At 29.6% G+C, this 15,454-nt stretch overlaps 1 protein-coding gene across 2 annotated transcripts in view; it reads left to right on the top strand.

Annotated features, from left to right (window-relative positions):
- Positions 1-6,217: 6,217 nt before the first annotated feature.
- Positions 6,218-15,454, top strand: part of Exo70 (exocyst complex component 7) — a 51,620-nt gene continuing 42,383 nt past the window's right edge. The window contains exons 1-2 of one of the 2 annotated variants that reach the window (XM_075368748.1): positions 6,218-6,507; positions 12,333-12,471. Coding sequence is in view for 1 of the 2 variants with exons in the window: in XM_075368747.1 (XP_075224862.1) it covers positions 6,442-6,507 (66 nt within the window). In the remaining variant the exon portion in view is untranslated. The remainder of the gene's footprint in view (positions 6,508-12,332; positions 12,472-15,454) is intronic. The other variant, XM_075368747.1, reaches the window with a different exon arrangement.

Below are 15,454 nucleotides of genomic sequence, written 5' to 3'. Positions count from 1 at the left end.
AAAGAACCCTGTTCGCTTACCCAGTCGGCTGGAGTCAGAACCCTCATCAGGATGGTTGGCTTCAACTTTACAATAGTTCTGAAAAGAACTGTTTGTGTCCTTAACAGTTCACAAGAATCATTGTAACAGGTCAGCAGTGATGAAGCAGCTGATTTCTTCTATACTGAGCATGATCTATTATTTCCTTCTCTTGCTGACTTATTTGTGATCAAGAAAAGCCCTGAATATTGTTAGCTCAAAGTATCATAATATTCTATGTATTCAGAGTTCATATATATTCTACACATCTTAGGAAACCTACATTCCAGACATCCATTGTCCATGAGACATAAACTCCTATTGCATGTGTGCCAACTTCTGCTGGGTTCTCAGACATGTTAAGTATTTCTGGCAGTGAAAATAAGGATATTAGTGCTAAAGCAGTTTGTACTCAAGTAACATTTATATATAATATTGTTGCAGTTAATTTTATTGTCTTGTCTAAATGGCAGGATGATGGATAGTCATCATTGGCAGATATATAACATGGTCCTGTCATGGAATTACTTTCTATCCAACAAATATTACTTACAAATAAAATAAATTATTAAAAATGAAATAAATTTGTGAGAATTAATCTGAACTTGGAAATTAATGAAATTTTGTCATTAATTTTTAAAAATTTTTTATGTTAAAACATATTGCTATGTCATTTAAATAAATCTAACATAGCGTTTAGTGAGTTATAAAGATTTTTGAAAAAGAAATTCTGTGACAACATTGGTTTGATTTATACAGAATTTAGTTAAATGTTTAGACAACTGGGAAAAAAAAATTTTCAATGTTTTTTGATCTTAAGTGTTTGACTATGTAAACTTTGATAATAAGAGACAGTAGTTAAGAGCTGTTGGAATTACAAATTTGACATTTAATTGGTCTGAGGCTGACCTAAGTAGCAGAAACAATAAATTTAATATAAGGTTATAAAGTGAAATAGAATCCAAAGTTCAGTTTCTTAAAGTGGAACTGGTGTTCCACATATTTTATTGGCTTCAATTTATTCCTGACTTGCACAAATGAACTTTGGAGTGTTTAATTCAAGCACTGTTATCATAATGTATGCAGATGATCAGTTAAATGAATCATCTATTTTGATCTAAGTTTGTATTCCGACTCTGCAACTTGTCAGATAGATTTTTACCTGTCCAATGAATATTGTCTCTTATTTAAATAAAAAATATATATAATATATATAATAATGTAAATAAGGAAAAAACAATATTTTATTTATTTTCAAAATAAATTTAATGAACACAAACACTTATTAAACATGTATTCTCTAACGATCCATTTAATATTTATCACAGCTATTTTCAAAAGTGGCCTACGGTACCAAGTAAGTAGTGGTCACATACTGAATGATAGATTGTATTGAGGTAGAAAGAAGAAGCATTTAGTGAGCTTTATTCTTTATTGTTTTGTTTTTGAACAGTTATTTAAAAAGTACAGCACTTTTGAAAGCTGACAGTGAAAAATTAAATGGCCACCCCTTTGATTATAATCAATTATGGTTGTTATAGCCCAAAGTTTTTTACACCAATTTTTTTACTTTGGCTCTATAAAACGGTGTGTCAACCATTTACATTTAACATTTTTTAGTTCATTCCCTGTGTGCTTGAGATGGTGGTCTCGTACCAAAAAATATATAATTTCAAGGTTGCAGTAATTTCTAAATTTCATTTTTCTGTGTTTGGCTATTGAAAAATTGTTTAAGGATTGTCACACTTTCTTAATACTCTGTATACATTTATAAAATATAAAAATTTATAAAGCAACTTCTATGTATATACCTTAACAATAACTGCTAGATGAATGATAAAACATTAAATGTAGCCATTTATCTTGGTCACATATTAGATATGTAATTGTTTGTGAGGTATCTTTTCATGATCAGTTTCACAAAAACTTCTTATAATTAAAAAAACTGACAATACAACTCTCTTAAAAATGAAAACAATACAAGGTGGAACCCAAAAATAACATTGTGGTTGGGAAGGAAAGGTAGAGGAACATTGTGCTCCTGTAATGGAAGAGTCTAGATGGAACCCTTTATTGTCAGTACGCAGTGTGATGCCATCCTGAGAAGTATTACAAAGGCACAGAGGATTTTTAAAGCAGAGTTATTTCCCAATTTTGCCAAAATTGTGGTGCCTGAAAATCATAGCAATGTGCAGCCATCAAGTTTTGTTTCCTTTTGGGAAAAAGATGCAGTATTGACTCAGAAAGATACAAAGAATTTACAATGTGCAAAACTCATTTTTATAAATGGTTTTAAGCTTCAAACAAGGAAAGATGTTTATTGAAGATCATCAGCGATCTGGAAGTCCTACAAACATTCAAACCGCTGAAAATGTTGAAAAAATTTGTGACTTCATCAATGAAGATCGTCGACAAACCAACAATTTTACCTGGAAGTTTTCAAAAGATTGACTCTTTACAGTAAAAACAACTAGAATTGTGGCTTACAGTAACTGATTTTTTCATCACAACACCGCTCACGTTACGCTCACAGTGAGCAGTTTTAAACAAAATATGGAATGACTACTTTGCCCTGTAAATCACATTCTCTGATCTTTTTATTTCCAAGCATAAAACAGGACCTCAAGGGAAAACGATTTGGCACAGTATTGGAGGTGAAACAAAAAAAAACTGTGAAAGGCATAACAAATGAAGAGTTCAAAATTTGTTTTAAGCAACAGAAAAATGGTTTGGACAAGTGTGTTGGATGTAATGGAGAATACTTTGAAAGGTAATGAAATTTTCAAAATGTAAAAATAGATATTCAATTTAAAAAATAATTCCTGTTATTTTTGGGTATTCCCTAATAGTCATGTAGGTATTTTATATCTCTGCATCTACATATAGTTCCAAGTTTGTGTAGATGAAGCTGCTGCAAATATAAAATGTTTAGCCTTAAAAGGAAATGAAGATGTTCATTATCAAAGTTTCAAGGTGTAAGGATAGTTCTCAAATTAAAAAAAAACAACATAATTTTAAGTTATTTCAAAAGAACCCATCTCCCATCTTACCTACAGACTAAATTAATACAAATACTTAAAAGGAAAATATTTTAAGAGCTGAAAAATCATTCATTCAAAAGGTCATTAAGACATTTATCATTTATAATGAATTTTATTCAACTGAATTCCTTTCATCATGAAATTAGTTTTGCTATGTTAGAGTACATTATGTTTGGTATGATGTATATACTACATCTGATGCTTTTAGAATCTGATTAAAAAAAAAACATTGTCATTTACATATTCAATAGGCTTCATAACCATAAATAAAGATATGTGCTATTTTAATAGTTATCAGAAAGGAATTAGACAGTAACTGTGTAAATATATTTAGAAAGATATTTGTTCCTTAAAATTTTTTTATAAAATTAGCTACTCATCATACTGATTAATGAATATAAATTATATACTAGAGGGGTAAATGTAAACTGTAGTTCCAAAGATTACGGTGGTGAGACTTTTTTACTATCAGCAAGATAAAACATGAAAGTAGTTGTACTATTCTTAACATGTTTGAGTCAATTACAGTCATTTAAATAATTTAAAGAAAATATAAAAAGAATGAAACATAGTATTCAGTAGCAATTATTGTAATTAATAACTATGATTTCACATTTCTTAAATTTTTTAAATATTTTTAAAATATTAAGGTCATTTAGATCATATGTTTTGGATTTAAAGTGTGTACCATACATAAGTCTTGACATACTGGTTGATTGCTTATGAATATTTGCTACTTAAGTTAATATACTTGGTGTCCCAAACTTAATTCTGCACCTAAACAAAAGCATCTGAATCTCTATCAGTAAATAAAATTTAATTTGGGTTTTTTAATATTTTCAGCAGTGAAACTTTAACCCACCGGGTTGGTCTAGTGGTTAACGTGTCTTCCCAAACCAGCTGATTTGGAAGTCGAGAGTTACAGCGTTCCTAGTAAAGCCGGTTATTTTTACATGGATTTGAATACTAGATCGTGGATACCGGTGTTCTTTGGTGGTTGGGTTTCAATTAACCACACATCTCAGGAATGGTCGAACTGAGAATGTACATGACTACACTTCATTTACACTCATACATATCATCCTCATTCATCCTCTGAAGAATTATCTAAATGGTAGTTACCGGAGGCTAAACAGGAAAAAGGAGTTGGAGTTGTGAAACTAACAGCTGATTTCCATATTTCATTATTGACAAGACCTTTTATTTTGATAACTATTGAAGCTTTTGTTTACTCTAGTTTCCATTGGGATAATGGTTTGACTTAACTTGAAGTTTAAAATATGTTTCTTTGTGGTAGTAAGGACAAAAAACTCATGAAGGAAATATTTTATCAATGATCTCTAGATATTGATGTTCCACATTATTACAACACTATACAAAACTTTATCTATAAATTCTAAGAAACTGGATCTTAACAGATGTGTTAAACTGTATTAGATCATCTATTCTTACAGAGGAAAAGTTGAATAATATTTCTGATAGCATTCCTCAAAAACATTTATCAGAAAATTGGCACAAGCAGAAATATGGAGTATCACGCAGATATTGACTAAACCTTTAAAACTACACCTGTGCAAAATAACTGCAGTACACCAGTTAGTACTCATTTTCCTGAATGTTGCCGTTGTTTTTAGATTTTATGAAAAAATGAGAAAACATTCTGGATGCAACATTTTTTCAGAAAAAACATTCCATTTATCAGGCCATATCAACTGTAAAACAGTGAGTTAGCACGAATAATAATCCTCATATCTTAGAATAACCATCACTTGATGAAAAAATTGGGAATTGGGCGTCTTATGTTATATAAAAACAGAAAATTTGGTTTTCCTTACCACAGTAAACTCAAAATCAAAATGAAATCAATCTTCATTTGTCAACTAAATGAGCAAGAAATTACTGGTGTGCACTTCCAACTTGACAGAGCAACACACCACTGATGTTTAGAGGATAAGCTCATTTTCTTAAAGCACATCTGGCAATCAACTTACCCAGTTCTTACAACTACAAATTTTTATTTAAAACCCGATGTGATTCTGATATTCAAACTGTTTTTATGAAAAAAAAATATTTAGAAAAAATATATAACATATTGCTGATGTAGACTAAAAGCTCTTTCTACCACAATAAAATAACAGAACTTGTAGAGTTATTAAAGCTAAACTCATTTTATATTTTGCAAACAATTTTTTTTCTTTTTTTTTATTAAATTTCGTATTGTGTTAAATCGCTCCAAATTAATAAACTAACCTTTAACTACCAAAGTTTAAAGGTGGTTTAAAGTCTAAATTTAAATACATAGGAAAATACAAATTTAAATTTAAATACGAACACAGGTTTTAGTTTATTTTTTGAAATCAGCTTCTCTTTTCTAATTTAACTATCAAATTAAATAAATGCCTAGCCCGTACTACGGTACGACTGAACAAATAATGTAATTAGAAAAATAAACAAATGAAAATAAGAAGTGAAAAATTGTAAAAATAAAAATATTTTAAATATCAGTATATATTTTAATTTGTAGTTAGTTAATTCTTTCTTTTGAATCTTAATTATAATGACTTAAATTACAATGACTATTATTTTATAGTATTATATATGACTATTATAATCTTATTACTTTACTTTTACTTTGTGTTTTTTAAGATTGTAGACAATAGTTAGATTATGCGGTAAACGTATTATTCGGGGACGTTGAAAACACAAATCAGCAATTGCGACTCCTCCGGAAAAGGGGACGCATTGCTCCTCCATATAGTTAGTGCCCCGTTGTGGCGTATTCCTGCTAGCCTATAAGCGTTAGCACCGAAAGGACTTCAGTGGACGGTCTGAAGGGGAATTACGTAGGGAGGACAGGTTTCATAAGCCTAGCCTTCCGCGGTCGGCCCATAAAATGGGTTCGATAACGCTGGTTTAACAACGGATTGGAATGCAATTAAATCCGTCTTTAAAATACTAAATAATAATAAACAAAACTTGAAAAATTAGACCCGCCATTTAAAAATAAACCTTTTAAAAAAACACGCCCGATTAGAATCATCCAGCAGCAAGGGACTCTGTCCAGGTTCTGCGATTTGTAGGGAGAAATAAACTCCCGCCAACTTTGCATTTCATGCCATTCCGGACGTTGAAATTACGTTTTGTGACGTCACCAAGTCAATGTGTTGGTGCGACTAACCTGTTTACGTTAAAAATCCGTTAGTACTAATATTTTGTTAAAAATCATTCCGTTTAATAACACATTATGGTTATTCAATTTATGTTGTAACGTAAGCAACTAATTATTAGTGCTTTCTGTATTTTTCCGGTAAGAGCCGATGCGACAATACATAACCTAACGGTTGCTGTTTACTCGAAAAACCGATTGGGTTAACAGTTAAATATGACAGCTGACATTATTAATGACTCTAGTGAAAGAAAATTTGAAGTAGAAAGTAAATTACTGAAGGTAAGCTCAGTTAAAAATATCGTTAAATATTTAGATGACATAAAGAATATTAAGTGTTGTAATATAGTATTGTAATCTAATGGTTGCTTTTTCAAGTCTCATTTAGGTTAAAATCTGAAAATTTCTCATCCTGTGTATTTCTTGATTGGATGAAATCAATCAACTAAGCCATAATGGAGTCCTCATTAGTCCATAATGAGGAAGTTACTGGTTATCAAGTATTATTCTAATTGCAAAGTAATTTCCCATTTACTGTTGGCTGTAACATAAATAATGCTTATATATCTCTTTCGTGTGGCCCTCGACAAGCTTTTGATTCGAGTTAATGAGTTATCTAGTAAAATTTAAATTGTAAATTTTTGAGATACAATGGTTATAATTTTTTAACAAAATCAAAATGATATCGCAAATTGAAAAGTGATCATTATGGTATAAAAGTAAAACACTTGATATTCCTTAATTGTGAATCTACATTTCTGGTTTTATATATATTCTTTCGATTTCATTTGGTTTATGAATTTTATCATTTTGTTTTTGACACTAAGCGTCAAAGTTATAAAGACTATTAAACATAACCTATATGATACCTATAGCTTATGGCCTACATAGAACTAAACTGTAGCACATATGTAGTTGATATCTTGAAAAAATTCATCTGATCTTTATTTGTTTGAATAATCATTTTACTGTCATAATTATTTTCTGTCGGAAAAATTACCTTGTCTCTTTTATAGTACGTTGGTAGTGGTGCTAATAAAATTAATTTTATTGATAAAAACTTATTTGAAAACTACTTGTTCAAAAATGTTTCGTTAGGTATAAAATCAAATGTGGGTGTCTGTTTTTGATGAACATGATAAATAGTTTTAAACCCCTTTTTTGATAATTTAGCTAATTTTTCATCTTTCCTACAGCTAGCATGTATTCTGTACAGTGAAAAATATTTTTTTACCAACAGATCCTTTTTTTTCAGCAACAAAAGTTTGCTACAAGTTTTTGCTGTTGAATTTTTTTCAAGAGGCAGGGATGGCATACACAATTTGAATTATTTTTTAGGAATTTTTGAAAAGTAATTTTTTTTTAAATTCAAAATTTGGCTTCAAATAACTCAGATGGGGCTGGTGATAAAAATCTCAAATTTGCACAACTTGCAGTATTTTTGAAGATGTTATAAAAAATAAAAAGTTTCTTGTGTATTGTACTAATAAAAATTATGTAACCTCTAAAAAAACCTTAAAAACCTGTTAAAAGTGACCATTTTGACTCGCTAAATAAGTGCTCCTAGGGGGTTTCTTGTCTTTTTGACACTTTTAATATTTTTATACTTATTACTATAGTTGAAATAGACTTGTCTGAACCATTTAACTACAGTGTTAATGTTATAATAGGTGCTTGGATTCATTTCCAGTCATCAGGAAAATTCATGTTGCAACAAGTGCATTTATGCTTGTCACATCATTTAGCTTTGCACTTACAGACTGGTCAGCCTGACATTAGTCAGTGATCTGTTCACATCGTTACCAAGTTTCTCAAATTTCATCCCATCTTTGGAAGTGTTTCTTAAATAAATAAGTTTTACTTGATAATATTATAATTGCAAATTTTAAAATCAGTTAAATTTTCACATTATTTTCAAGTAATTTCACATAAAATAATAGAACAATGTTCCATAGGAATTAATGTGAATGAATAGAGTCATAAAACAGTGTATGGTACAGTTCCAAAAGAATTCATCAAAATTTGTGAATTTAGGAATGAAACCAAATATTTTTTTAACGTCTAGATTCAGATGTCACTAGTGTTTGTAAAAACATGAAAAACGTTTTTGTCAAAATTCAGTCACCTGTATGAACAGTTCTGTTGTGACCCTTTGAGAACTCATAAATTAACAAATTTTTTTTTATTTTTTAATGAACAAGACTTGTTTCTTCCGTATCTCAGATTACAGTTATCATTTAACGCCCTGGGCGGTTACTACGGTTACAATATTATCTGAATAGGAAAGCTGATAAAAATTAGGCCAATGAACAAGACCTGTTCTCCTCCGTATCTCAAATTACGGTTATCATGTAACGTCCTCACCGGTTACAACGGTATCAATATAATCAGAATGGGAAAGCCCATAAATATTAGAAATATGAATAAGATATTCCCTCTTCCGTATCTCAAATTAAGATATCATTTAACGCGCTTGCCTGTTACTATGGTAACAATATAATCAGAAGAGAATAGCTAATAAAAATTAAACCAATGAAGAAGACAATCCCATTTCCGTATCTCAGATTACAGTTATCATTTAACGCGTCTGCCTGTTACTACGGTAACAATATAATCTGAATATGAAAGCCGATAAATGTTAGTCAAATGATCAAGACTTTTTCTCTTCCGTATCTCAGATTACGGTTACCATGTAACGTTCTCACCAGTTACAACGGTATTAATATAATCAGAATAGGAAAGCCGACTTAAAATAGACCAATGAACAACATCTCAATTCCCCCCTGAGGGGAGAAGATCCCGCCTCGTAGCGTCGAATTTTCCCAATATGACAATGGTTGCATTTGAAAAAAATTTCCCATGATTAGCATACGATAAGCATCACCTTGTTAGAAGTCCAGCAACATTTTGAACATCACTTGCCGTATGGGCCGGTCATATCAAAAATTGTTTCAGACAAAAGTTATAGGTAATGTTTAGAGCACCTTTTTAATCTGATTAAATACTGTACCTATTAAAGGAGATATGATTATTTTGTCCTTTAAATCCCATTTTTCCAACCCCGTGGGCCAGTAGTTGGTGATATAAAAAAATTTTTACTTAGATAAGTTTTAGACCCTTATCCAAAGAATAGTAGGAACTTTAAACGAATTCGATATTTTACTTAATAAGAAAGTTATAGCGATATTTTTATTTTTTTTTTAAAAAGCCCCTACATTTTCTCCCCCATGGTTCGATTTTGGCCATTAGCAAACTGGACCAAAATTTTATGACGAGTTATTTTTAAAGAACAATTTGAAAGTGATTGGCACAAAAATTAAGGCAGTTATCATTTGTACAAGAAAGAGAGAAAAGATTATATATATATATATATATATATAAACATAAACATTTGAGCTGACAGTGGTTTTGGGATCTGGGGGATGTGAAATGCGAAGATATGTCTAAATTTTCCAGAAGTTGAATCATGGTACCCATTATAATAGGTAGCTTTCTTATGAAATCTTCCTACAGTTAAGAAAAACTTAAGAAAATTCATCACAGAATTAAGAAGAGATATCACAGTTGTTGGTTAACTACGCTAAATAATACATAATCTTTCATTGCTACAGAAACAGGCTATTTCATTGAAGAATAATTAAAATTTTGCTACAATTTGTTTTATCTTCTATAGTGTTTACAAAAATAAATCAATATAAAAATAAAAATTAATTCTTAAAAAAAGATGAAGGCTACTCATTGAAATCTTAGTTTGAGTAAGTTTTACAAGAAATTTTTAATCAAAATTGTATTAGGTTACTGATATTGGTAAGTTATCATTAAATTACGATCTGTCTGGTTCGAATAACTGTGCCTAAGTTCACCTTCCATTATTTATAACTTATGCTGTTGATTCATTAATAACTTTATAATAAAGTACTTGTTAGTGTGATCAATGTAAATTTTATTTATATTTAATTATAATACATTTAGATACACTTTCACGTATTTAAATATTATATTATTAATAACTTATCTCACACTGTTTAGTTTAAAAGTGGTGTACATGAACAATATTTATGTTTAAAGAATTAATTAATGTATTTATATTTAGTTGCACATTTTAAGTTAAACCTTTTACTGTTTGATTTACACTAACAATACTATTAAGAAGACAAAATATATAATATAAAATAGCTGTTGAACTCAACTAGATTAACAAATTTGTACGCTTTACATAACTAAGGAGAAAAGAGTTATAGTTTAACGTTCATTTGTAAGGAGGACATGAAACTGAACATAGCTACCCATCAAAAATCCCGAGGAGTTTTCTTTTAGAATACTGTAATGAAATATTACAAAAAATAACATGAAATCATATAAATAATCAAAACATGAAATAATATAAATAATCTGTGTTTGTAATGTCAATAAGTATAAAAATATAACTAAAAATATGTATTATACAAAGAAAGATAATCTAAGATGCTGTATAATAACATGATTATTGAAGAAAGTTACAGCTAATAATATAAAATAATAAATGATTATAAATGTATATTATATGTCAGAAAAAAAATAATCATACATATCGCTTATAGTTAAATTATTGAATCAATAGTTTCAAATTATGTTCACATCGGTTATACATAATACAATAATAAATAGTAATGAATAATAATAATAATAATAATCGTAGAGCTCGGATATATTATAAGTTGCTTTATCAGCAATATTTTCTTTGTAACAAGTAAGTGCATATATATCATAATAATTGTCTTTACTATTAAATCAGCACATGAGATTATAATATGAAATTACAATAGTAACATAAAGTATAAATATTAAATCAAATAATATTCCTTGAAAATAACATAATTTAAATTATCTAATTATTTATTTAAATAATACAATTTATGTTAATCTTTAAAAGTTGGTAAAAAACATAATTTATGTATAGGTCTCTTTAGTGAACTATTAGGTGTGTGTACATCCACAACTCTCAGAACCCGGATAAACTTGGGTTACCACACCATGCATCCAATGCATGGGTGAAGTATTTTTGTTTGTGATCAGAACTAGATCTCCAACTGAAGAGATCTCCACCTGTAAAGGGTGGGAAAACACCATTTGTTGCGTTGTTGAAGATAGTGCAGATAGTCCTTTGACCATCATTTCCAAATTGATTGTATAAATTTCTGGTGTAGTTGTCATCGACCTAATCATGTAATTTGAACTCTTTGATAATTGGGTTCAGGTAAAGATGTGAGAGGACATCCAATAAAAAATGTCCTGGTGAAAGTGGTACTGGGTCTCTGTGGTCTGTGGAAATAGCAAAAATAAGGTGAGAGTTAAGACAAGCCTTAATTTGTGTCAACACTGCATAAAATTCCTCAAAGTTGAGAATTGTTTTTCCTATTACACAATGTATATGATATTTGACACTTTTTATTGCAGTTTCCCATAAACCACCAAAGTGGAGAGATGAAGAAGGAATAAATTACCAAATAGTACCTTGTGATGTTGAAAAAGTTTGAATATTTGTTTTAAATTTGTCTGACTTTAAAAATGGTGCAAGTTCTATAAAATATTTCTAGCAAAATGAAAGTTAGCACGCTTATCAGAAAATATTTTAGCAGGTATAACTCTGCATGAAATGAATCTTTTGAAGGTGGAAATAAATGATAGTGAAGACCAATTAGAAACTAACTCTAAATGAATAGCCTTAGTGGCTAAACATATAAAAAGTGCTGTATAAGCTTTTCTGAATGTTTTAGATCTTTGCCTGCTATGGCAAATTATAATTCGGCCACTATAATCTACTGCACAAGAAGAGAATGTTTGGGAAGGAATCACCAACAGGTGGTAATTGACCAAGTTGTTGGGATTGAGTTTTGCATCAAACCTAAAGCGAGTTAAAACACTTATGAATGATTGACAAAATGATTTTTTTTTCGCTTTTATTATCCAGTATCTCTATTGCAACGAATGATTTGTTAATTGTACAGCAGAGTGTAAGAATCTTTAAATGTTCAGAGTTGATAATTAATTTTGTAATGTTTGCACTGGGGTGCAAAATGATAAGGTGTTTAATGTGATATTGATACATATGTTGTGTTCTTGTTTAGGTGGTATGGATAAATTATGATTAGACGAAGAAATTTTGTAATTATTAGAAAACCATGTGTGAAGTGAAAAACTATGCTGTTGTAATAATTTGGAGATATCGTCCTTTATTGAATAACTTTATTTAGGTTATTTGAACCGGTAATGAGATAGTCGACATAGAAATCATTTTTAATAGCTTTAGAAGCATGTGGAAAATTAATTCCGTTTTCAATTGATATTTGAATGAGACATCTTGTGGCTAAATATGGTACACAAGAGGAGGTTCCATAAGTTGTAGTTCATAGTCCATAATGTTTTATCATGTTTTGGAGAAATACGCCAGAAAATTCGTTGTAAATTAGAATCACTGGAATTAACTAGTACCTGTTGATACATCTTTTATACATAATTATGTATTCGGAATCTTAACAATATAAAAAATAAATCTTGTTGGACAACAGGTTCGACTTGTAGAGTATCATTGAAAGATAAACCATTAATGGTTTTAGATGAACCATCAAAGACCACTTGAAGTTTAGTAGTTAAACTGGTTGATTTAAATACCAGATGATGGGTAAATAACACACGTTTGATTTGTTTACTAACAAATCATCAGAGTTAAGTAATGACATGTTACCCAAGTATATTCTTGTACGAAAGTGGAATTGTTACATTTAAGATTGGGATCATTGTTTAACCTTCTTTTCAACGATAAAAATAGTTTCTTTGCATTTATGAAAGCATCGCCTAACCTTATGTTATTGGGTTTACGTGGTAATGTCATTACAAATCTGCCTTGATTGTTTTGAGTAAAATTAAGTTGAAAATGTTTTTCGCAAATAGAACTTTCCATTAAATGGATTATCAGTATTAATTTCTTCAATTTTCCAGAAGTTCTCAAGTGCAGTCAAAAGATTTGTAGAATCTTTTAGAGAATTAAAAGATGCAGTTGTACTATTGCTGTGAGAGTTAATAGGGAAGCAGTCGCCCAGAATATATCCCAATTTGGTTTCTTGGAGAACAGGATATTTAAAGTTTCGAATAATTTCCTAGGTAAAATAAAATTCAAGTAAAACTGTGCTCCAGTAAGGATGTCAGTTTTATTTGTTATGTTAAATTCAAGATCTGCAAAAAACAGATTATGAGGCAAATTAAAGTGCGAAATATCATCAAAGGTACATGTCTGTAGGCTATCTGTTATTTCTGTTAAAATATCACATTGCAATTGGAATGAAAAGTTCATATATAAAGAATGTAATGTCAATACAACACTATATTCAGAATGAGAAAGTGCATTAATTATTCCTAAAATAGGAATATCATTTTTTTATAAATGGGAGTTCTAACCTTCGTGCAAATTTATAAGTACAAAAATTCGCTTGACTGCCAGAGTCTAGTAAAATTCAACATGTATGAGTATTACAATGTAAATCATTGGTAACACATAATGCGGTAGATAGAATTATGTTTTTGTTTGATTGCAATTTAAATGACAAATGATTATTATTTTCAGACTTATCCCAAAACTATAACTGTTTGAAAAATATCTTTTAAAAGAGAACTGTGTAATACAAAGATATATTAAATAAGAATTTTATTGTAACAAACCAAGTTAATTGGTTAGTCAATGAATAAGTAGTGACTTTTTATGGGGGATTGATTGTATTTGAATTTTAATGATATTTTCCATCATATTTACTCAAAAATTTACTCGTTACTTCATTACTGGTACTTTACATTCTGCTCAACATTCTGAATAAAATGTCAATTCAGAATCACTTTCTTCTAGGATAATCTTCAAAAATTAGTTAAAAAAAAAAGCTAAGCTCCCATTCCTTTTCGATTATCTCTAGATCTATTAGATCATCTGGAGAAGAATCGCTATTCTTTTCCAGCCTTTCCTTTTTTTCACCTTCTATTGATCGTTGTAGCACTGTTTTAATCAATCCCACACTCATAAGGTGGTTCTTCAACGCCATCTTACTAAATGCACATAAATATCTCATAATAAATATTGCATAATAAATGTTTATTTCTGTTAAAATGCTTCTTTAGCCATTGATATTCATATTTTTACTTCATTTCTACTTTTTCAATCTTCTGTTTACATGTTATTGAAGGATCTGTGCTATTTTATTTCTTCCTTTTTTCATGTAGACATTCATTATTTTCTTATCCTCATGTACATTTTCTATATTCTGTCGCAATGTTTACTAATTTTATAATTCTTTGTTGAGTATCATTTCTTCCTCTAAAAAAAACCATACCATCTGTGAAAGTTATGCAGTTTATTTTCCTTCCTCCTTCCTGGATTCTATTACCTTTTTCAAGAGAATTTTTGATCACATCTTCAACGTACAGATTAAACAAAACTGGTAGGTTGGCAGCATCCTTACATTACTACTCTTCTGAGGTCAGACCATTCTCAGTTTCAGTGGCAGTTCTTAAATCACAACTCTCTTTCCAATCTCTTCTTTGACTTTTAATATTTTCATTAGTTCAGGTCATTTGACACAATTGAATTCTTTTCCCATGTTTATAAAACATAAAATGCATTTCTTTAAATCTTCTAAATACCTCTCACCAATAGTTTTTTTATTAAAACAACTGCATCTCTTGCCCCTTCTTGTTGGATTCATATTGTTCTTCTGTATCCACATACTTTTTTTTTTCAGTTTCTCTTCAGACTTTACAGATGAATCTTAGCTCAATGTGAAATTAAATTAATTATCCTATATTCTTGACACTTAACTGCACCATGTGCTTTAAAGGTTTTTTTAAGGAAGTCTTTTGGAAGCATCCTCCCACTATTGTAAATTGCATTATTTAGTTTCACTATTTCATGTAATCCTTTTTCATCATGAATCTAATCATTTATATTGGCATTTTCATTTATTCCTATGCTCTCCATTCTCCATATCTTTGACTGTTAGTATAATTTAAGATTGCTGCTCCTGCTTTGCTATATTCCATTCCAATCTGATCTTCTATAGGAAGATCATTATGGTTTTCTATTAGATTGGTAAATATCTTCTGTGTCTTCCTTTTTTATTTTAAATTATATCATCCTGTTTGTAAAAATAGTACTACATGTAATGATAAAAGTATTTTTTTAGTACATATAATATCATGACATTTCATT

The sequence above is a fragment of the Lycorma delicatula genome, chromosome 6 (assembly GCF_047948215.1).
Source record: "Lycorma delicatula isolate Av1 chromosome 6, ASM4794821v1, whole genome shotgun sequence".
NCBI lineage: Eukaryota > Metazoa > Arthropoda > Insecta > Hemiptera > Fulgoridae > Lycorma > Lycorma delicatula.
The sequence above is the reverse complement of the archived record's forward strand: the minus strand, read 5'-3'. Positions and strand labels throughout refer to the sequence as shown.